This window comes from Pantherophis guttatus, chromosome 6 (assembly GCF_059756535.1).
Source record: "Pantherophis guttatus breed Tessera chromosome 6, ASM5975653v1, whole genome shotgun sequence".
Taxonomy (NCBI): domain Eukaryota; kingdom Metazoa; phylum Chordata; class Lepidosauria; order Squamata; family Colubridae; genus Pantherophis; species Pantherophis guttatus.
Genome location: NC_142068.1, coordinates 103,167,560 through 103,189,698, shown reverse-complemented (window position 1 = coordinate 103,189,698; position 22,139 = coordinate 103,167,560). Strand labels below are relative to the sequence as shown.

The 22,139-nt window shown below is 43.4% G+C and overlaps 1 protein-coding gene across 1 annotated transcript in view; it reads right to left on the bottom strand.

Moving 5' to 3' along the window:
• Window positions 1–22,139, bottom strand: part of CDHR1 (cadherin related family member 1) — a 54,710-nt gene that overhangs the window by 22,220 nt on the left and 10,351 nt on the right. Inside the window, exons 4-11 of the mRNA XM_034434749.3 lie at window positions 21,992–22,042; window positions 19,935–20,024; window positions 19,082–19,168; window positions 15,257–15,373; window positions 14,641–14,784; window positions 9,717–9,795; window positions 3,205–3,305; window positions 1,702–1,905 (exon numbers count right to left, since the gene is read on the bottom strand). Coding sequence (XP_034290640.2) covers window positions 1,702–1,905; window positions 3,205–3,305; window positions 9,717–9,795; window positions 14,641–14,784; window positions 15,257–15,373; window positions 19,082–19,168; window positions 19,935–20,024; window positions 21,992–22,042 — 873 coding nt within the window. The remainder of the gene's footprint in view (window positions 1–1,701; window positions 1,906–3,204; window positions 3,306–9,716; window positions 9,796–14,640; window positions 14,785–15,256; window positions 15,374–19,081; window positions 19,169–19,934; window positions 20,025–21,991; window positions 22,043–22,139) is intronic.

Genomic DNA, 22,139 nt, shown 5'->3' with positions numbered 1-22,139 from the left:
AGCAGGGCAGGAGTTTGCAGGTGAAGGGGATGGACGGATGGAAGGACGGACGGATGGGTGGGAGACGGGCAAATGCCAAGAACGCCGGGGAGATTCCCACCTTTGGTTGCCCCAGTGAACAACTGAGGAGCGAGCCATGAGGTGGGCACGCTTGCCGCCTCCTGCACCCCCAAAATAATAAGTCAACCCCCCGATAATAAGGCCAAGCCCTTATTTCAGGGTTCAAAAAAATATAAGACAGGGTCTTAGTTTTAGGGAAATGGTATAAAAAATAATACAGTCACATTGGCCCGTTTAATTATGAACTCCTTGTCCATAGACTAGATTTGATTTTCAATCATTGCAAACGTAGATTAAGTAAGCAAATCGGAAGTTTTCGTCCTGGGTTAGTTCAGGTTGACGCTACTCTCGAAGGTTTCCATGGCAACCCTTATCACTTTTTCTGGGGGGAAGCTGCCGAGCACTGGGAGGCCTTCAGTAAATTATTATGCAAATGAATCCCATCCCTCTGCTCAAAGGAAGCAGCGCTTACCCCAGCTGTGGTTATTTTTCAAAGTCACGATCTGGGATGGCTTACCTGCAGAAGGATTTGGACAAGGAAATGAAAGAAGGAACCAGGCAGCCTATACATTTCACCAAGCAATGGAGCAAATGAGTGATACTGTCATCCAGAGAGGGCAACCTCGACCCAAAGGAAGGCCATAAGGCTTCCTGGACACTATCAAGTCCAGTATTTGTTTTCAAAACCTACCTAGAAAGACAGAAAGCTATAGAAAGCTCAAATCTCCTCCCCATGACCCAATGTGCATGACAACATCCTGATGGAATAGGGAGTCAGCCTCTTCTCCAAAGCCCCTGAAGCAATGGATGGAAACTAGTCAAGGAGAGAACTAATCTATACCTAAGGAGGAATTTCCTGACCATGAGAACAATTAACCAGTGGAACCACTGGCTTCCAGAGGTTGTGGGTACGCCATCACTGGAGGTTTTCATGGAGAGCCTGGACAGCCACTTGTCTGAAATGGTAGAGGGTCTCTTGCTGACTAGGTGGCTCAGTGGCTAAGACACTGAGCTTGTTGATCAGAAAGGTCGGACGTTTGGCAGTTCGAATCCCTAGTACAGGTCTCTTGCGTGAGCAGGGGGTTGGACTAGATGACCTCCAAGGTTCCTTCCAGCTCTGTTACTGTTACTGTTTTGCTCGAGCAGGGGTTGGATTAGAAGACCTCCAGGGTCCCTTCCACCTCAGCTATTCTGTTATTCCATCCTGTAGCCTGTGACATTGCCATGCAAACATGCAAGGGGTGGAGCTTGTACAGTGATGTCATCATGTGTATTTAGTAACCTGATTCTCATCCCATGGATGGTCATGTTTGGAAAGGAAACAATGGCCTTAAACAGTGGTTTATTTGTAGCGATATGTTTTTTTTCCAAGTTGGATTTTTTTCAACATGTCTACAATTGCTAAAATGGTTTTGATGATTTCAGATTCTGCATGCTTGATCGCCTGTTTGATTAACTGATTTTCTTGTGCTTTTGGACCCAGGTAGCATTTTAGGATTGTGTGAACCACAGCATTATGGTCACATGCTTATAAGAGATGGGATCCTTTGGCTTTGCTAACCAGGTTTTAGCATGTAGCATGTCGTGTGAACTCAGTCCTGATACCAGGAGGAGGAAGATAGAAGTTGGATGCCTACTGACCTGGTCCGAGTCATTGACGGTAATTTTGAGGCCCCTCAAGGTTTCACCTTCCAGTGGGTGCTCATAGAGGGTCAGCTCAAATTGGTTCTGTGGCCCACTTTCTCCATAGAAGGTCGGTGGGTGATTGTTAAGGTCTACCACCCTGATGATGACCGTGGTGGACGCATGAGCAGTCTCGTTGTCTTCTGAACCAATTTCAGAGGCCTACAGCAAACAGCAAAGAAAAAAGGATGAGGAATCTTGCCCTCTCCAACCCCCTTGTGGTCTCGTGTTGCCTTGTGGATGCTGTTCCTCCTGCAAGACTTCTGTGACTTAGCAATAGTAGAACTTCATTTGGGAAGCCAAGCAGGAAACAGTGTGAGGCAGGTGTTAGAATCCACAATGATGTTAAATGCATCATTTTTGCAATGGTGTCATAACATGTATAAGGTTGGCTAGGGAGACAGGTGGCCTATACATTAAGTAAATAAGTAAAGGTGCAGATGCCATGAAACCAGATAAATTTGGAAGAGAGCAGATTAATTACTCAACAAACACATGAAGATAGTTTTTTAAAAATAAATGTTCAAACAAGTAATACGATGAAATAGGTATTTAGTAAAACCTTTAGTATAATGAGATCTTTAACCCCCTTTCTTTTTTAAATAATTATTAATTTTTTAAGCCGGAAAGATAAAAGCTATAATAATTAAGAAAGGGAGGAGGGAGGGAGAGGGGAGGAGGTAGGGAAGAAGGAAGGAAGGAAGGAAGGAAGGAAGGAGGGAAGGAAGGAAGGAAGGAAGAAAGAGATAGAGAAAGAAGAGAGTGAGGGAAGGAAGGAAGGAAACAAGTCAAAAATGCAGGAAAACATAAATAAGAAATAACTTCCAGTTTTCTTCTATAACATTGTAAGTAGAAATTTAATTTGACTTCTTACACTATGGTTAGAAGATAACTTTCATTTTTTCCTGTCTACTGTATTTTCTAATAATCAAACCCATCATTACACACACAAAGGCTCTTTCATGTTCTTTCCTCTTCTTTTAATTCAAAATCATACATGCTGTTTAAGTTGAAAGTTGTTAAAGCTGCAAACTAGATATCTCATTACCTCAACATGTGCGCTGACTACCCATTCCCTTAGAACTGGGGTCTTGAAAATAGAGATTTTTTTTTGTCTTACTCTCATCATCTTTAACATGCTGTGTGATTTTTATTTTATTTTTTTTGCTCATGCTGCTTCCTAAAACCTAGCTGTAACACTTTCCTGACCTACTTTAAGATGCACATGAACAAATTTAGCTATTTATCCCATGATTTCTGGGGTTATGATTAAATAAGATCAGGGTTTTGTTGTGCCAATGATCTTTTTGGTAGATGCGGTACAGACTGATGTTCTTGATGCTTCAGTTCTCTGTGGAAAAGTGTGTGCTCTCTTTACAGATGTTGAAATATTGCACAGTATAAATCCTTCACAATCATGTCAAGACTAGAAGTTTATGGTGAGAAAGTAAGACAAAGTACCTGGACTTTCAGTTCATATACTTCTTTCTTCAGTTTAGTTGGGTTTTTAACAACAGAAATAGCTCCCGTTGCATTATTTATTTCAAATGAACCTTCACTTCCTGTGAAAAAATAGAGATATGCAAGGTTAGCCCTGTGGAAATTTTAGTTCTCTAGAAAGAAGAGTCACACAATCCTGTTGTCATGATGCAACTAGTTGAACCCAGCAGCTAATGACCTTGGATGGGGGTCATACCACAGAACAATGAAGTTACGTGGATTTCCCCAAAGGCCTTCCTCTTTGGATTTTGGAAGGGATCTCAGAAGTTATCTAATGTCTATGTCAAGGGAGAAGATCTGAAATCTGAAAGGTGAGCAGAATCCAGAATCCATCCTCATTCAGCTTATTGTGATGAAATGGACATGCCTTCCATTCCTCCTTCTTTCAAAAACATTTTTCTGCTCAATGTCTTTCTGAGAAAAGCAGAAGATAGGTGTATTTTTAAAATATACATTTTAAATTTCAGTAAGCCTGGAGAACAATAAGCAAAACTATCTCTAAAAACCCAATTTAGGATAGAGATAATGCTTTTTCTCAAATGGAATTGAGACAATGATCTCCAGAAGGGTTGGCATGCATATCTCTGGGATACTGGGAAGAAGATAAAAACTTACTTCCATAGACATAAAATAAGGGAGATCTTGATACAACTATGGGGAGAGATGAGACAGAAGCATTATAGGAAAATTCCGAGATGGCTTTCCACCATGGAGGCTATAATATATCCAAATGTATTAGAAATGGGTAAAACGGTCAGATACAATGAATTATTAGATGGGGGAGGGAACCTTAAAACAAGGGAAGAATTGATGGAACAAGGTATTTCTATAGACTGGTGGCCATATAACCAAATTAAATCCAGATATAAAAAAGATAAGGAGGAATTTGGCATTGAAATGAGCATAAATGGATTCGACAAGATATGGATGGGTACGGACGACAAAATTCTAGCCAAATTATATAATTACTTATTGGAGTACGATATGGCAGAGGAAGTAGTTAAAGAACCGATGTTAGCATGGGCCAAAAATATAGGACAGAATATAAATCTGAACGAATGGGACTCAATATGGAATAATAACCTTAAAATGACAAAGGCGACGGCTTATAAGGAAAACCAATACAAGCTGTTTTATAGATGGCACATGGCCCCAGCCAGGATAGCGAAGATCTACCCCAATTCGAGCCCTAAATGTTGGGAATGTGACCATCAGCAGGGTACTTTTTATCATTGCTGGTGGACATGTAATCAGGCACAAAAATTCTGGAGGATGATATGGATGTGGATTAGAGAAATAATAAAAGAAAATTTTGATTTCGACCCAAAAGCTTTTCTCCTGGGAATTTTGAAAACTGAATATGCAAAAAAGAAAAAGTATTTAATTATACATATTCTGACAGCCGCTAGAATTTCCTTTGCCCAGTATTGGAAAGAAAAACAAATACCACCTCAAGAACATGTTATTGGAAAAATATTGGAGTGCGCCGAAATGAACAAATTGACTTCAGAAATCAATGACAGAGAAGATTCAGAATTTTATAGCGTGTGGGACATGTGGTACGAATGGATGGGGGAAAGAAATAAAGAAGGTAACAGAGATTAAATATTAACGAATTAACAAAATCTATATGAATAGTATTACATTTAGTCTTAGAGAGTTGAGCACTATTATCTTTAAGTGTATTGAAATTAAATCTAGCTTCAAGAAACAATATCAACAAAAGACAAGCAATAATGCATGTAGATGTATATATGTATATAATTGCACCAATGAACCGAAAATGTACCGATTGTATCACTATATGTTATAATAAAAATCAAATTTAAAAAAAAAAAAAAGGAATTGAGACAATGAATAATAAACCCTGTTTCTTCCTCTCTCAGAGAGCTTCGGTTGGGTTAGGGGAAGAGATGGACCAGGCCCTAAATCAGCAGTAGGCAGTGGCTTTTGCTCGGAAGGGGAAGTCAAGACATTTTATTCTTCTTCTTCCCAGGGAAAGGGCCCAAAAACAGAATAACAGAGCTGGAAGGGACCTTGGAGGTCTTCTAATCCAACCCTTTGCTCAAACAGGAGGCCCTCCACCATTTTAGACAAACGGTTGTCCAATCTTTTCCTAAAAACCTGCAGTATTGGAGCACCCACAACTTCTTGAGGCAAATCGTTCCACTGGTTGATTGTTCAGAAATTTCCTCCTTAGTTCTAGGTTGCTTCTCACCTTGATAACTTTCCATCCATTGTTTCCTCTCCTGCCTTCGGGTGCTTTGGAGAATAGCTTGACTCGCTCTTCTTTGTGGCAGCCCCTCAAATATTGGAACACTGTAGTCATGTCACCCCTAGTCCTTCTTTTCATTAAACTAGACATAGTTGTTTTTTACATTCTCACACAAGAATACCAAATTGGTAGTAGGGAGGTGATGTAGCATCAACTACAGGATTGGAAATGTGCCAGTATGTTTGGAGGAGAATTGGGAGGTATGTTTTTGTGCCTAGCAGAGTCCCCAAAGAATCAGCAGTCTGGTGGACAGAGACTGAATTAACTATTTTGGGAAAATAGGAGCAGTGATGAGACAAAATAAACTTGACTGATTCACACACAGGAAGAGCTGTGCTTTTCCATCCCCCCACTGGTCCACTTGGGGCTGGAGTTGGGGACGGGTTGTAGTATTGATGATGTTAAGCTCACTTGGATATGAAACACATTTTTCTAGTGTGTCATGCTTAAAGAGGTGAGACCAGTGGTGGGATTCAGCCAGTTCGCACCACTTCGGGAGAACCGGTTGTTAACCTGCTGAGCAGTTTGGTGAACTGGTTGTTGGAAGAAATCATTGAGGCAGAGAACCGGTTGTTAAATTATTTGAATCCCACCACTGGGTGAGACACTGCACAGATGGTTTTCAGGAACTGGGCCATTCAGTGGCAAGTTTTCGGAGGGCTGCAGGCCCTTGAAGTGTGGGAATTAGGCATATTCCTAGCATTGAAGATTGTCTAATTTTCGCTGAAGGATGAAAAATCACCAGTCACCTGCTCCTCCTGGACAAAAACAACCGAAGTCTAAAAAAACAGAATTTGTGGATAAAACTGTCTTGGATCTCTCTATAAGCCCACTCAAAGGATCCATGCCCTACCTCAGAATGCCAAAGTATCGGCTATATCCCAGGGGAGGGGCAGGGGTGTGTGTGGTGGTTCTTGCAAAGGAAGGTCTCGTTCCAAGTGAGGCCACTGTACCTCAGATAGCCGGATGTGAGTCCCTTCTGGTGAAGTGGGGACAAGGGAGGCAGATGGGCTTGCTGATCACGTACCTGGCTCCCTGCCACGTGTCGGCTGCCCTGCCCGAGCTCCTGAACGTGATTGCCGAAGTGGTGGTGGAGACCCCCAGGCTTATGGTCATGGGGGACTTCAACCTGCCATCTGTCGGCGAAGCGTCTGAGGCAGCCCGGGAGTTCATGGCTTCCATGACAGCCATGGACCTGACCCAATTAATTCATGGACCCACTCACATGGGAGGACACACTCTGGACTTGATTTTTGTCTCTGGGCAGTGGATGAATGATCTTGAGATAGAGGCGGTAGCGATTGAGCCCTTGTCATGGTCAGATCAATCCCTCCTTAGGCTTGACTTTCTAACCACCACACCCAGCCGCAGGGAGGTGGAACAGACCAGATGGTTCCGCCCCAGGTGCCTCATGGATCCTGATAGGTTCCAGATGGAGCTTGGGCCATTTCCTGAGGCTCTGACTCATGACTCGGCTGAAGAGCTGGTGGCCGCCTGGGATAGAGCAGCCGCTGACACTTTGGACCGAGTCGTGCCTTTGCGGCCTCTGACCTGTCACTGAGTTTACCTGGCTCCTTGGTTCTCCAAGGAGCTGAGGGAGATGAAGCGCCAGAAAAGACGCCTAGAGAGCAGTTGGAGATCTAGTCGCTCCAAATCCAACCGAACACGGGTGAGGTCTCATATTAAGACCTACCTCATGGCGATAAAAGCAACAAAATCTAATTATTTTTCCGCTCTTATCGCATAGGCAGATAACCGCCCGGCTGCCCTGTTAAAGTGACCCGCTCCCTCCTCCATCTGGGAGTGCGGGAGGATCCCTTGCAGGGTCATGCTGAGGACTTTGTTCAGTATCTGCACGATAAAATCACTCAGATTCGGGAAGGCCTGGTCTCTGACTGGGTAGGTACAGACGGGATGATGGAGGCCGGTCTTGAGAATGTCATTTGGGAGGAGTTCAACCCTGTTGCTCCCGAGGACGTGGACAGGATACTGGGGTGGCTGAACGCGAACACATGTTTATTGGACCCGTGTCCCTCCTGGTTGGTGCTGGCCTCCCAGGAGGTTACGCGAGGCTGGCTCCAGGGGATTATCAACGCTTCCTTGGGTGAGGGTGTCTTGCCACCCGCCTTGAGAGTGTGGTGGCGCGATAGCTTCCTGGGTATCTGGATGAAGCTGTTTATCTGGATCCGCTCCAGTCCAGCTTCAGGCCTGGGCACAGCACAGAAACGGCATTGGTCGCGTTGGTGGATGATCTCTGGAGGGCTCGGGATAGGGGTTGTTCCTCTATCCTGGTCCTGTTAGACCTCTCAGCGGCTTTTGATACCATCGACCATGGTATCATGCTGCGCCGGTTGGAGGGGTTGGGAGTGGGGGGGCACCATTCTGCAGTGGCTCTCCTCCTATCTCTCCGACCGGATGCAGTCAGTGTTGCCAGGGGGGCAGAGGTTGACCCCGAGGCACCTTCTTTGTGGGGTGCCGCAAGGGTCGGTCCTCTCGCCCCTTCTATTCAACATTTATGTGACGCCGCTGGGCGAGATCATCCGTGGCTTTGGGGTAGAGTTCCATCAGTACGCTGACAATACTCAGCTGTACATCTCCACCCCAGGCCATCCCAACGATGCCCTTGAAGTGATGTCCCGGTGCTTGGAGGCCGTGCAGATCTGGATGGGGAGTAACAGGCTTCGACTCAACCCTTCCAAGACCGAGTGGCTGTGGCTTCTGGCATCCTGATATAGCCAGCTGGTGCCATCGCTGGCTATTGGGGGCGAGTCATTGGCCCCCACGGAGAGGGCTTGCAACTTGGGCGTCCTCCTGGATGCACGGCTGTCTTTAGAAGAGCATGTGACGGCTGTGGCCAGGGGGGATTTTCATCAGGTTCGCCTGATTCGCCAGTTGCGTCCCTTTCTGGATCAGGACTCCTTACGCACAGTCACTCAGGCACTCTTCACTTCCTGCCTGGACTACTGCAATGCTCTCTACATGGGGGTCCCCTTGAGGAGCACCTGGAGGCTCCAACTGATGCAGAATGCGACCGCACGGGGGATTATGGGAGCAAGGGGATGCTTCCATGTGGCGCCTCTCCTGCGTGAGCTTCATTGGCTTCCAGTGGTCTTCCGGGTGCACTTCAAGGTGTTGGCCACCACCTTTAAAGTGCTCCATGGCATTGGGCCTGGGTATTTGTGGGACTGCCTTCTGCCGCCGATAGCCTCCCTCTGGCCAGTATGCTCCCACAGAGAGGGACTCCTCAGGATGCCGTCAGCCAGGCAGCCTCGGCTGGCGACCCCCAGGGGGAGGGCCTTCTCTGTGGCAGCACCTGCCCTCTGGAATGACTTGCCCCTGGAGATACGAAGGATACTAGATCTCCGGGCTTTTCACCGTGCCCTAAAAACCTTTCTTTTTCACCAAGCAGGGCTGGCGTAACCCCCCCTCCCTTTTTTTTGAGATGTTAGATTTTTAATTGTCTATGGGTTTTAGTCGGGATTTTAAATTTAGGCCAAGTTGTGTAATTCTTTTAACAAATTTTAAATTTTGTATTGGGATGTTCTTATTTTGGCTGTGCACTGCCCTGAGTCCAGCAGGAGAAGGGGGGTATACAAATTTAATAAAATAAATAAAATAAATAATAAATATATGAAGCATAAACTGATTAAAAAGAGAGAACATTTTTAATTAGCAGATGTATAATTATACCTCCCAGCCATGAGAACATCTCTCATAAAGATAAGTGAGAAGATTTAACTTTCACAAGTTTCGTTTCCCATGTGCATTTCTGGAGGGGGGGGGAACACACACTCTGTCACACACTTTTTGCAACAACTTGAAATCAGCCTTATGTCAAGTATGAATGTCTTCTAATTGCCCCCCAAACCGAGCAACCTGTGAAGGGATATGAGTCAGAAAGTGAAACCCTCTGGCAAACAGCAGCTGCTTTTAGGAGCAAGTGGTTCCGTTTTTCCAGGCCGATGGCTGAGTTTGTGATTCAACAACAAGCCTAAAGCAACACGACACACCAACGCAGGGGATTTGGTGAATCATATGAGGTCAAATGTTGGGCAAGTGCAAATTGGCAATGTGTACATAAACATTTTCAGAATATTTTTCAGCAGTTGTCCTGGGAAATCATTCTGATAGGTATCGTCAAGGTTTTCTTTCCTCTGCCTAGCTCATTTATGTCTTCCCAGTTACACCAACCACTTACCATTCACAATGCTGTAATATATGTCATTAGGTTTTCCCCTGTCTCCGTCAATGGCAACCACAGTTATAACTTCCGATCCCTAGGGAGAAAAAGGGAGAAAAAAACTTTACATCAAGAGGCCTAATTTTCAGGATCTCCATCATCAGCCTGGTGCCTTACTGGCATCCCTCCATCAAAGGGGAAGGGAGGGGGGAGGCATTTGGGGAAATCCACACCTGTGTATCTACTGGTGGGAAATGGGGAGGGGGACCGACACGTGAAGAAGACCAGAGCTGTTTGTCCTGGTTACGCTGGGATCTTCAGGGCCTCTTGCCCTGGGTGTGAAATTCCAGCAGCCTAAACAACCCAGAGTTTCCCACAACATTGCAGTGATCCTGGATTGGGTGGACATAGACCAGACATTGCGGGGAAGGAGGGGGAATGATGGGTTTGGCTCTTTGTATCAGAGAGCAGGAACGTCAGATTCTGCCCTTCACTTTCCTGCAACCAACATCTTTGGTAAAAGTTCTTTTTCGCTTCCATCAACTGGAGTCAAGAGTTTGCTTTCCTAAATGATTGTTTGGGGGCAGCTCTGACACTAGTGAAGTAAAAAGAATGTGAAGTGTTACTCTGAAGAGATGAGATGGGATATCATAATGGTAGGGGAAACTTGCAAACATTTTTTGGAAGGAGACTAGACTAGACTAGACTAGACTAGACTAGACTAGACTAGACTAGACTAGACTAGACTAGACTGGACTAGAATTCTTTATTGGCCAAGTATGATTGGACGCACAAGGAATTTGTCTCTGGTGCATAAGCTCTCAGTGTACATACAAGCAACAAAGTAATAAGTCGTAGATCATAAATCACAAAATACAATTATAACCATAAGATACCATAAGTGAAAAATAAGAAGATGAGAAAGATGAAAAGATGACAAGGATAATAACAATACAGCCGCCTACATGGTTAAATATCCTTGAGCATAAGACAGTGCTGTGGGATTTAGGTGTTCAGCAGAATGATGGCACAGGGAAAAAGCTATCTTTGTGTCTAGTTGTTTTGGCATGCAATGCCCTATAGCAGTGTTCTGAGGGGAGCATTTGAAACAGATTATATCCAGAAAGATTATCTGTAGAAAATGTCTGTAGATATTTTCTCAGCCCTCTTTTTGACTTGTGCAGTATACAGGTCCTCAATGGAAGGCAGGTTGGTAGTAATAGTTTTTTCTGCAGTTCTAATTATCCTCTGAAGTCTCTGTCTGTCTTGTTGGGTTGCAGAACCAAACCAGACAGTTATAGAGGTCCAGATGACAGACTCAACAATTCCTTTGAAGAATTGTCTCATGAGATCCTTGGGCAGTTTGTTTGTTTTGTTTTGTTTTTGTTTTTTATTGGATTTCTATACCGCCCTACTCCCGAAGGACTCAGGGCGGTGAACAGTCACAGAATAAAACACATAAATACAAAAATTTAAAATAGAATAAAAACGAATTAAATAAGACAAATTTAAAATACCCAATAATTTAAAAACAAATTAAAATTTACATTTGAAAGGGGAAAAGATTTAGGCCAGGCCAGCTTGATGAAATAAAAAAATCTTGAGCGCGCGACGGAAGGTGCACAGATACGGGATCCTCCGTATCTCCGGGGGGAGCTCGTTCCAGATCGTAGGTGCCCCCACAGAGAAAGCTCTCCCCCTAGGGGCCACCAGTCGACATTGTTTGGCCGATGGCACCCGGAGGAGCCCCTCTCTATGGGAGCGTATTGGCCGGTGGGAGGCTATTGGTGGTAGCAGGCGGTCCCGTAAATAACCAGGTCCTAAGCCATGGAGCGCTCTAAAGGTGATAACCAAAACCTTGAAGCACACCCGGAAGACCACCGGGAGCCAGTGCAGCTCGCGCAGGAGAGGTGTTACATGGGAGCGCCACGACGCTCCCATAACCACCCACGTGGCGGCACTCTGAGCCAGTTGGAGCCTCAGAGTGCTCCTCAAGGGGAGCCCCATGTAGAGTATGTTACAATAGTCCAGACAGGAGGTGACAAGGGCATGAGTGACTGTGCGTAGGGTTTGAGCTTTCTGAGTTGTATTGTGTTGAAGCCCAAAGGTCAATGTACTAATCTTTGGATTTCAAGATAACTATCAATATTTCTATACATGTCTAGGCTACTTTTAACTCAGTTATGATGTTAGCTTTCAATGTTCAGTCCAACATAGGATCATCAGATTCTACATGAGATGGAACCCCAGTTGATACATCTGAAGGTCCAGGATCATGTAGAAGTGTCTATGTGGACATAAAATGTCTCCTCTGCTTTGTCTTGAAGACCTAGCCATGAAATCCTGCAAATCTTAAGTTTCCTGAAATGCTTAGGCAACTGAATTACTTTTGTCTAAAAAACTATTTGTCTAAAAAGAAACGTGGATGGCTTCTGGTGTCTCCTTGCCTGATTATGTTTTAATACGGAAACTATCCAAATACTGGATTGGAAATTGGAGATGGTTTAGTCCTTCTGCCTAGGCTAGAGGTGAGTTTTATCTAAGGGCCACACAGTTGGGTGAACAGCATCCTTCAAGAAAGAACAGATCAATGCTGGAAAGGGTGTATTTTTGTAGGGGTTATTCTTTTCTAAATAATCAATCCTTGATTCTCATATGTTCAGCCTGCATCTGATTAATGGCTCTTCATTACACACATGATGATGACTTATCTGTTTCTGAAATATGTGGCAAGAAAACATGACTGTCTATCCTGCTTGTCCTGGAGGTATCAGCACCCCAGTATTCACATCTTATCAATAAATAATAAAAATATTTTTCCTCAGAGGTCATTGATGCTTAATTGCATTGTATTCTTCAGTGGTTTCCATTTCAAAGTCCTCTATTTCACTGTTAGGGTGTTTCCAGATCACTGGTTAATAGTTTTATTAAGTTAATTATTAACTTTCAACATTTTATTGCCAAAGATTACAAAGTGGAAGAAAACACCTCCAGTATTCCCAGAAATTTGCCATCTGATTGGCAAAACTATCGCAATATGTACAGTAAAATAGGGTGCCACAAAATAGAAATGACTATTTCTATTAAGATAAGAAAAAGTTGGAAGAGGAATCGGCTATAAATAAAAGTTGGGTGGCAAACTCCAGAGCCAATTCACACGCTGGCCTGGACTCTTGGTTGATTTTAAATCCATTTGTAGTCTTGCAAATTAAAACAGGATTAACCAAAATCCCATAGGCAGCAATAAATTGGACTTGCATTTCTCCTGAGACTAAATCCTGCAGTTGAACTGGATTATTTGTTCTCTTTTCCAGTTTGGCAGATTGTAGTAGCATGGAGGAGTATGCTTGGAAGTCAAACTAAAATTACATTCTGGGCTCTTGCATGCTGTCCATGTATGTTGCATGTATGAGAGCATTGTGAATTCATTGCAGAACAAGGCAACTTTTTAAATACCATTTTTATCCTCTCCCTTCTGTTTCCATTGTCTATCTCAGAGTTTTTTCAAACTAGGTAAGTTTAAGACTTCAACTCCCAGAGTTCCCCAGCAGCATTAAAGCCTTAGTAAGACGACACTTGGAATATTGCATCCAGTTTTGGTCACCACATTATAAAAAAAAAAAAAGACGTTGAGGCTTTAGAAAGAGTGGAGAGATAAGCAACCAAGATGATTAAGGGCCTGGAGACTAAAACGGATGATGAACGGTTGCAAGAATTGGGTGTGGCTAGTCTAGAGAAAAGAAGGACTAGGGGCGACATGATAGCAATGTTCCAATATTTGAAGGACTGCCACAAAGAAGAGGGAGTCAACCTATTCTCCGAAGCACCAGAAGGCAAGACAAGAAACAATGGTCGGAAACGAACCAAGGAGAGAAGCAACCTGGAACTAAGGAGAAACTTCCTAACAGTGAGGACAATTAACAGGTGGAACAGCTTTCTTTCAGAAGTTGTGGCTGCTCCATCACTGGAGCCTTTTAAGAAGAGACTGGACAGCCACTTGGGTGAAACCATATAGAGTCTCCTGCTTGAGCAAGGGGATGGACTAGAAGACCTCCAAGGTCTCTTCCAACTCTGTTATTCTGTATTCTGTATGTTTGTCTATTTTTCATGCTTGTGACAACCATGGATTATATAATAGCTTCCTCAAGTCTCTCTTCAATGGTTCTTTCATATCAAGGTCATTTCTAAATTGCAATACAATGGCTCAATGGCTTTCAATCTCCGGTTCTAGCAGAATCTCCCTGTGCTCTTCTGTTGTTCCTAAAGATCTGCTGAAGCCGCAGCCTAAAAGAAGCAGTAGGAGAAAGGGACATCAGCAGGTAGTGCGCTGACGTTCTGCAAATACAGACCTCTTTACAGCTCAGCCATTTTGGATCCAAACTGACAGGGGAGAATATTTATAGCTCAGGGTTGAACTGTGGGGTCCTTGTTGCTCTCTGAGTTTGGTGCTTTTTCTTGCAGACATTTCATTACCAAACTAGGTAACATTATCAGTGCTCAAAGGGAATGGGCTTTATTCTCTGTTTATGCACAAGTGGCTTGCCCTGTCAGTGTTGGTGGGAGTCTTGAATTAGTTGTTGAATTAGGCTATTGTTTACGGTTAGCTTGTTTGTCTCAGTTGATAAATCTTTGTTTGCTCTACCCCACTTCCCTCTAGCATTGATGCTGTTTCTTAGTTGGGTAATGAAATGTCTGAAAACAACGAAGATCAGAGAGCATCAAGGACCCACAGTCCTCCTCCTCCTCCCTCCCTCCCTCCCTCCCTCCTCACAAACTCCCCTCCCTTCTAGCACTGATGATGTTACCTACTTTGGTAATGAAACATTACCAAAATAGACCATCAAGCTCAAGACAAAGAAGACCATCAAGCTCAGAGATTATCAAGGACCCCTTGGAATCCATACTGTTTGGGTGGGGTAAACAGGATCCCCATAATACTCACCACCAGTGTGTCTTCATACACATACCCATAGTAGGGTGTGCCCACAAAAATTGGTGGCGTGTCTTGAATATCCTCAACATTGATTGTGATGGTAGTTGTGGCTGAAAACACCTTGTGTTTCCCACGGAGCTTTCCACCACCATCCTGGGAGACAAAAATAATTCCAAGATTGTTATAAACCACTGGATTAACCCAAAATTGATATAGGATCACTAAGTTATGCTCATACTAACAGCACCAACCATCCCTTTCTCTTTGCTTAGTCTCAAATGCTCCTTGGAAAAATCAGATCTTTAGTAGCTTCTTGAACATCAGCAGGGATCACACTAGTGTCCAGCTGGAAGACAGGAGCTCTTGCAGAAGATGTTGGCCACTGAGTCCCTTCCCCAAAAACTGAATATGACCATCTATGTTGCCATCAGAAACATACAGGTTTAAGGCAACTTTTCTCAAGCTAGTGTCCTTTGACTGACATGTCTAGATCAGGCAGTTCACAGAAGTTCAAGGATGAAAAAGATCAGAGATCACCAGTTATCATTAGAAATTGTACCATTTTCCATGATCTACACATCTGGTTTACTGTTACGAGTTCACCCCTTCGAGGAATATATCTTACCTTAGCCACTGCAGTCACGAAAAAAGTTCTTGCTTTTTCATAGTCAAGGTTGATCCCTGTTTTGATGCGAAGGACACCGCTGTGACGATCGATGGTAAATTTATTTGTATGGATATTCTGGAAGAAAGAAACATGGAAAAGAAAGAATGAAAGAATGAAAGAAAGAAAGAAAGGAAGGAAGGAAGGAAGGAAGGGAATGAAGAGGAAGGAAGGGAAAGAAAGAAAGAAGAAAGGAAGGAAAGACAGAAGGAAGGAGGGAAGGAGGGAAGGAAGGAAGGAAGGAAGGAAGGAAGAAAGAAAGAAAGAAAGAAAGAAAGAAAGAAAGAAAGAAAGGCAACATTGCACTGGCTGTAATCAACTGGTTTTACATAGAAGGAGCCAGTGATGTCTCCTTTTTGAACTTGAGGGACTCAAGATAAGACTCTCTCAAGTTGAACTTGACTTTCAAGACATCATTAACACAGTCATTTTGGGCAGGCAAAGAGAAAGGATTTGGCAAGGCCCTTTAGGATGGAATGTTGACCATTTCTGCCCTGCCCATCTTCTATTTTGCAAAAAGGGACACGAATTCCAAAGATCAGGAAGCGGGACTTGTCCCACCATTCTTTCACTGCTCTCCACTATATCAGATGCAAGGCATGTTATTTTCTTCTGCAGGAGAGAGAAAATGAAATTTTGCACCGTGCCAATTGAGAGTTCAAGGACTCTTTGGAAACAGCATCGATTGGTGATATTTCAGAGAGAGCCTTCTATTTATGGAGCCAACTGAGTGCCCGAAAGGTGCTTTTTTCAAAAGGCAACTGGGCTTTCTTTGCTTTTCCTGGAAGACATTTTGCTTCTCATTCAAGAATAATGGTTGTTCTTTGGGATGACCGAGAAACTCCGTAGACACCAATTGACCAAATGCTTACCGGTTCTTTTTGTTGTCCCTTTCCTAATGCCAGTGGTGGGATTCGGGTGGGCGTGGCTAGCTGGTCATGTGAACGGGTGGGCGTGGCTATGTGCATAGGGACTACTCAGAGGGCTGAAAAAAGTCATTTCTGACTGGTCCTCATACTTATGACCATCCTCACATTTATGCCCATTGTAGCATTCTTAACAACCGTGTCACTCATTTCACAACTGCTTCTCTTCACCATGGTGACAAGATAGGGCAAAAAACGTAAAATGTGAGGACAGTCGTAAGTTCGAGGACTGGTCAAAAGTGCGAGGATCAGTCAAAAATAACTTTTTCAGCCCTCTGAGTAGTCCATATGCATAAAAGGATACAGCAATAGAGAGGGATGAAGGAAGGAGAAGAGAGATGGAAGAAGGAAGCAGAGAGAGGGAAGGAAGAGAAGGGAGGAAGGAAGGGAAGGGAAATTAGAGTAGGAGTGAGGGTAAGAGAGGGAGGAAGAGAGGAGGAGAAGGAGAAAGGAAGAGGAAGTAGGGAGGAGAAGAAGCGGGGGGGAAGAAAGTAAGAAGGAAAGAAAAGAGAGAGGTGGTAGGTTTGAGGAGAAAGATTGCTGTACAGTAAAAAAGATGAAATGGAAGAAAGGCAACCCCAAACAAATATAAAGATATTAAGATATTGGCAATAAATAGTGGTGCGGAGGGGCGGGGTAGGGGGCGGGGCGAGCCAGCAATTTAACAAACGGTTCGGCCGAACCGCCTAGAACCCGCAGAATCCCACCACTGCCTAATGCTTGTGTGAATCCCCAACACCCTGGCCAGATTTTCTAAGATCTATAGTAGGAAGAAAGGATTGGTGACCTCGGATTCCTTCTTTGTCCATTTGTATTCACAGATTTCTGCCAATCATAATTTGGCTGTAAGAGTGAAAAGAAGGCTGTGTAGCCCTCGGCTATTCTTCAAGCACCCTGAGATTCAAAAGGGACCATTTTCAGTTGGGTGAATTTTCTTTTCTTTTCTTTCAAATATAATAGAAGAAACAGAAGAAGGTGGAAAATGCTTGCATATCTAATCCAACCCTAAATTCCTAATCCTTTCTTAAATGACAAGTTCACCCCAAAACTCCTTTCAACATTCATGGGTATTTATGAAGAACATTAGAGGGAGAACAATGGTTTAGATTCCTTGCCCATTTTGAAAGGTACAAGGACTTTTGGGTGACAGAGGACTGCAGGTTATTTTTATGTATTAAAACATGGATTTCCTAATTTTAGAATTTTCCCCTTTTATTCCTGTTCAGCTCATCAAAAACAAAGCAAGATTACAACACAACATAGCAATTCAGATTTTAAATTTAACTTACAATATGTCATTGTATGAGAGCTCATGAATTGGAATAGACATGGTAACAGGTGAGCCAGTGGGGACTGTTTGGTGACCCAGATGGCTTGGAGCCTGGGCGTGGCTTAGCTTGACTGATTTGTATAAAAGAGTTGCTTTGTCCTTGCAATATAGCCTCTGTATTATATAGCTTCTGTATTTCTGTCTTCTGGCTTCTGGTTATAGCTTCTGCTGCATGGGTATTGTATATAAGGATGTTTCTTATACAAATGAATACTGCTGAATTATTTACTTGTGTGTTGGTTGGATTGCTGCAAACTCTTAACACAATACAACCAGTAAGAAGGAGAGAAAATCACAGTCAGTGTTAAGCAAAACCAAAGAGCATTTTTCAAAAAGTTTCAAAGAAGCAGAGATCTCCTAAGGCGGTAGTAGAGACCTCAGGAAATAAATATGAATTTAAACATCAGGATTTGCTTGTGAGGTGGACTCAGAACCCCTGGAGGTGCCTTTGAGAAAGAACGAATTGTCTTCCTCTCTGTCTTGGCCATGAACAAAATTTGGCTTGGCTTGCGTGCTGCTCCCATTAAGGAGATTACATTTAATCCTCCTTAAATCTGTGTGCTTTCAAAAGAAGCTACTCGATCAGTTGTCCTAGATCTACTCCGATGCTACAGTAATTGGTTTCTTGACATTTCCTAAGTCTTTAAATTATTCTGCCATGAGATTTTGTTTTTATCTTGTAAATTGTACTAGTTTATATAACAACCAACTTTATTTTATTTGGATTTTTCATTTTGGTAATGTATAAACTCAGCTTGGTGGTCCCTCATTCAAAAATAAATTCCCCCACCACTAAAACAGTAAATGTGAGCTGCTCCAGGGCTAAAAATAATAAAAATGCTTCCATGCTTTCATCCCCACATCAGGCAAAAAAAAAAAAAATCAGTTTTGCTCTTCTCTTTACCTTTTTATCTTCCTACCGAAGGAAGGAAGGAAGGAAGGAAGGAAGGAAGGAAGGAAGGAAGGAAGGAAGGAAGGACTGAATGATTTGTATGAGTGGAAACTGCAAAAACTTTGCAATTACCTTTCCTTTTGAAAGACCTGAAGCCAGATACCTAGATTTGTAGTGATCCATTAGGGTCCACAAATGGGGGGAAAGGCCACCTCTAACTTCCATGCATCCACAATATATTCCTGTGTTTTCAGACACATTGCTCTTAAGTCAGAATCAGAGGAGCTCAGCTCCTGAACAGAAATCTCAATGTTAGGAGCTGAGTCCCTACTATCCTACTCTCTCTCTCTCGCTCGTGGCCCTTCCTCTCTAGGACAGCATCTCTCTGGTTTCCTCCCTGATAATGTTCTAATCATCTTTCAAAACCTGGCTGTTCTCCCAGGTCCCGGGGTAGAGTGTCATGAGCCCAGATTTGTTTCTGGGCATTTGTTTCTTTCAGAGGTGCACAACCCATTTCTTTTTAATCTCTTTGTTCTTTACTTTTTAAAACCCGCAGGCCATCTGGAATGGTTGGTCCCCTTCTAAGCGGAATAAAAACCAAAGGGCCCAAAGACTCCATGTCTTAAATGCAGCTTTACCTGCAGGAAATAGTTGATGCTGCCTCCTGAGCCTGTGTCTCTGTCCACTGCTTCGATTTTGAAGATGCTGCTCCCAACCGGCGTGTTCTGAAAATCCAGAAAAGAGTTGAATTGGACTTGAAAGCAAGAACGACAATAACAAGAGTTGGGATGGAAGAATATAGTGACCGAGGGTGGAGGGGTCAGAGAAAAAGTAGACGAGAGGAAACGACTAATAAAGGAGAAGACCACACTACCTACAGGAAGAGTGCACTGGAGAAGGAGACAATGAGAGGGTCCTACTGAGATGAAACCAACCAACAAATACAAGGAATGTAACGTCTTCTACATCCCCGCTGCCTTCACAGTGATGAAAGGAGGAAATAGGAAAGCAACCTGTCAGTTGTAGATTTCCCAGGAAAAATCACACATGATAATGATGTAACATTTGACAGAAATGACCTGTAGAACTGGACCATCTCAAATGCATGTATCTATTGGTTAATACAAACCCAATCACACAACTCCCCCTCCCCTCCCCCTATCCCTTTCTCTATCCCCTCCCCCCCTTTTATATATAATTCAAGGTAGTGGACATACCTGCTTCCTAATAACCACGTGAGGTGGGTTGGGCAGAGAGAGAGAGAGAGAGAGAGAGAGAGAGAGAGAGAGAGAGAGAGAGAGAGAGAGCAACTGCTCCAATGTCACCCAGCTGGCTTCCATGGCTATGACAAGACTAGAACTCATAATCTCCTGGTTTCTAGATCAGCACTTTACCACTAACCAAACTGGCTATCAAATTGGTGTAATAGCTTTGTCCCTCATGAAGCTTCATCATTCCAGCTACCCAAGAGTCCAAACGAAATCCACCAACCTCTTGGACTTGAATGATGTAAGGCGTGTTGATGAATTCTGGTCTTTCGTCATTTGCATCTGTTATAACAATTCTGACCTTCTCAGCCACCTAAAGTTGAACATGTGAACAGTTCAGCCAGGCAGTGTGACTGACACACAGTCCCGTGCATACTTGCTTGCTTATTGCATCCTAGTCTACTGGTAATGGATGAAAGAAATACCGTGGTAACAAAAGACTACCGTATAAAGATGGAAAAATACACCCTGGAGATTTAAGCGATCGGGATAGTAACAGCAGTGAGTCTTCCGAAGGTCTTACTGGTTACATTCAAGGAAGTGCATTATGTTCAGAGCAAATGAGAAAAATTCAAATTAATGGCTTTTTTAAAAAAAATCTGAACATTTGCTTTTAAAGGAGAGAATAGCTCAATAGCAAACGCCTCAGAGGAGTTTCAGATCGGGCAGCAAAGTCTGAAAGATTTCTGAGATTTTAGAGAATTCAATACCTCAGTGTGAGAGACCTTCCGATTTCCCCCAATATGTGAAACCATAGAGTTGTATTGATCATGCTGAGCTATAGCTGGTTTTAACTAGACTATTGACAAAGGCATCAGAGCATAGGTCACACCCAATACTAAGCTACAAATCACAACTTGATAATGGCAATGGCCGACTTCACACCTCATAGCGAAGCCAAAATTAAACCAACCACATGACACCTTGGTACCTTGTGCGACCTTTATTTGAACAAGAATGTAAGGACACAGCCCAGTTAGAACTGGGTTTCCAGATGAAGTCAGAAAGTACGGATAAGGATTCAGGAAAACTCCAGGTTCCCCATCCATGATCCACACACTCCGATATGCAAATATGCAAAAAATAAATTTAGATTCTTAATAGTTTTGAAGACCAAATAAATGAGTGAATTAAAGAGCCTGATGTAGGATGGACAGGGAAGAACATAAGATTGAAGTCAAGGAAATGAATTTTCAGGATAGCCTCATGTTCACCCAAAGAGATACATATCAATGAATTCAAAGAATTTTGCAGCATGTGGAGATATTGCCTGAACCATGTTACTCTCTGATGATCTTCTTTCATTCCTTGAGTAAAACAGCTTCTTGTCACAAAGATCTCCCAATGTGAATATTCGGCTTCTGTCTGGTAATCAGAAGCTGGACTGAATTTATAACTATGGAATCGGCTTTTAAGAGATTTATTCTGGCAATGATCCAGGTAACAACACAATGATTCATTGTCACCCAGATTTGAAAATAGATATGGGATGATTCAATTTGCAGTTTCAGAACTGCAGCCCATGCAGTGATGGGTGACCCAGTTAAGATGGAGCGAGAAAGGCTGGGCCCAGATTCAGACCTTAGTCATCTTAGAACAGGACTTAAGGTCAATCAATCAGAGTAGAGCTGGAAGGGACCTTAGAGGTCTTCTAGTCCAACCCCCTGCTCAAGCAGGAATACCATTCTGGACAAATGGCTGTCCAGTCTCTTCTTAAAAACCTTCAGTGTAGAAGCACCCACAACTTCTGAAGGCAAGCTGTTCTACTCATTAATTGTCCTCATTGTTTGGAAATTCCTCCTCAGTTCCAGGTTGCTTCTCTCCTTAATTAGTTCCCATCCATTGCTTCTTCTCCTGCCTTCTGGTGCTTTGGAATTTTAGTTGAGCCCCTTTGTGGCAGCCCCTCAAATACTGGAATACCTGCTATCCTGTCCCCACTAGCCGTACCCAATTCATGCAACCGTTCTTCATATGTTTTAGTCTCCAGGCCTTTAATTGTCTTGGTTGCTCAGTTGCTTAGGTGTGAAGCAGTGGTGGGTTGCTACCGGTTCGACCTGGATCGGGCAAACAGGTAGTGGTGGCGGCGGGAGACTCCGCCCACCTGCCCGGATGCTTCTGCACATGTGCAGAAGCCTTGCGCGCATGCGCAAACGCCTGCCCGCCCACGAGCGAACCAGTAGCGACGGGTTTTGAAACCCGCTCCTGGTGTGAAGCACACTTTGTCGCTATGAAATGAAACATCTGTAATTATTGAAAGCCCGTTTCCATTGATATACTCACTGTGCTTAAGCCATCGGAAATATTAACGACCACTTCGATCTCATCTTGGGTCTGAGGATGTAAAGAAGGGTGTATTTTAGCAATTGTTCATAACATAGAAACACCTGATTTTCTCTTTGCTTTGGATTTAATAAAAAATAGGCAACGC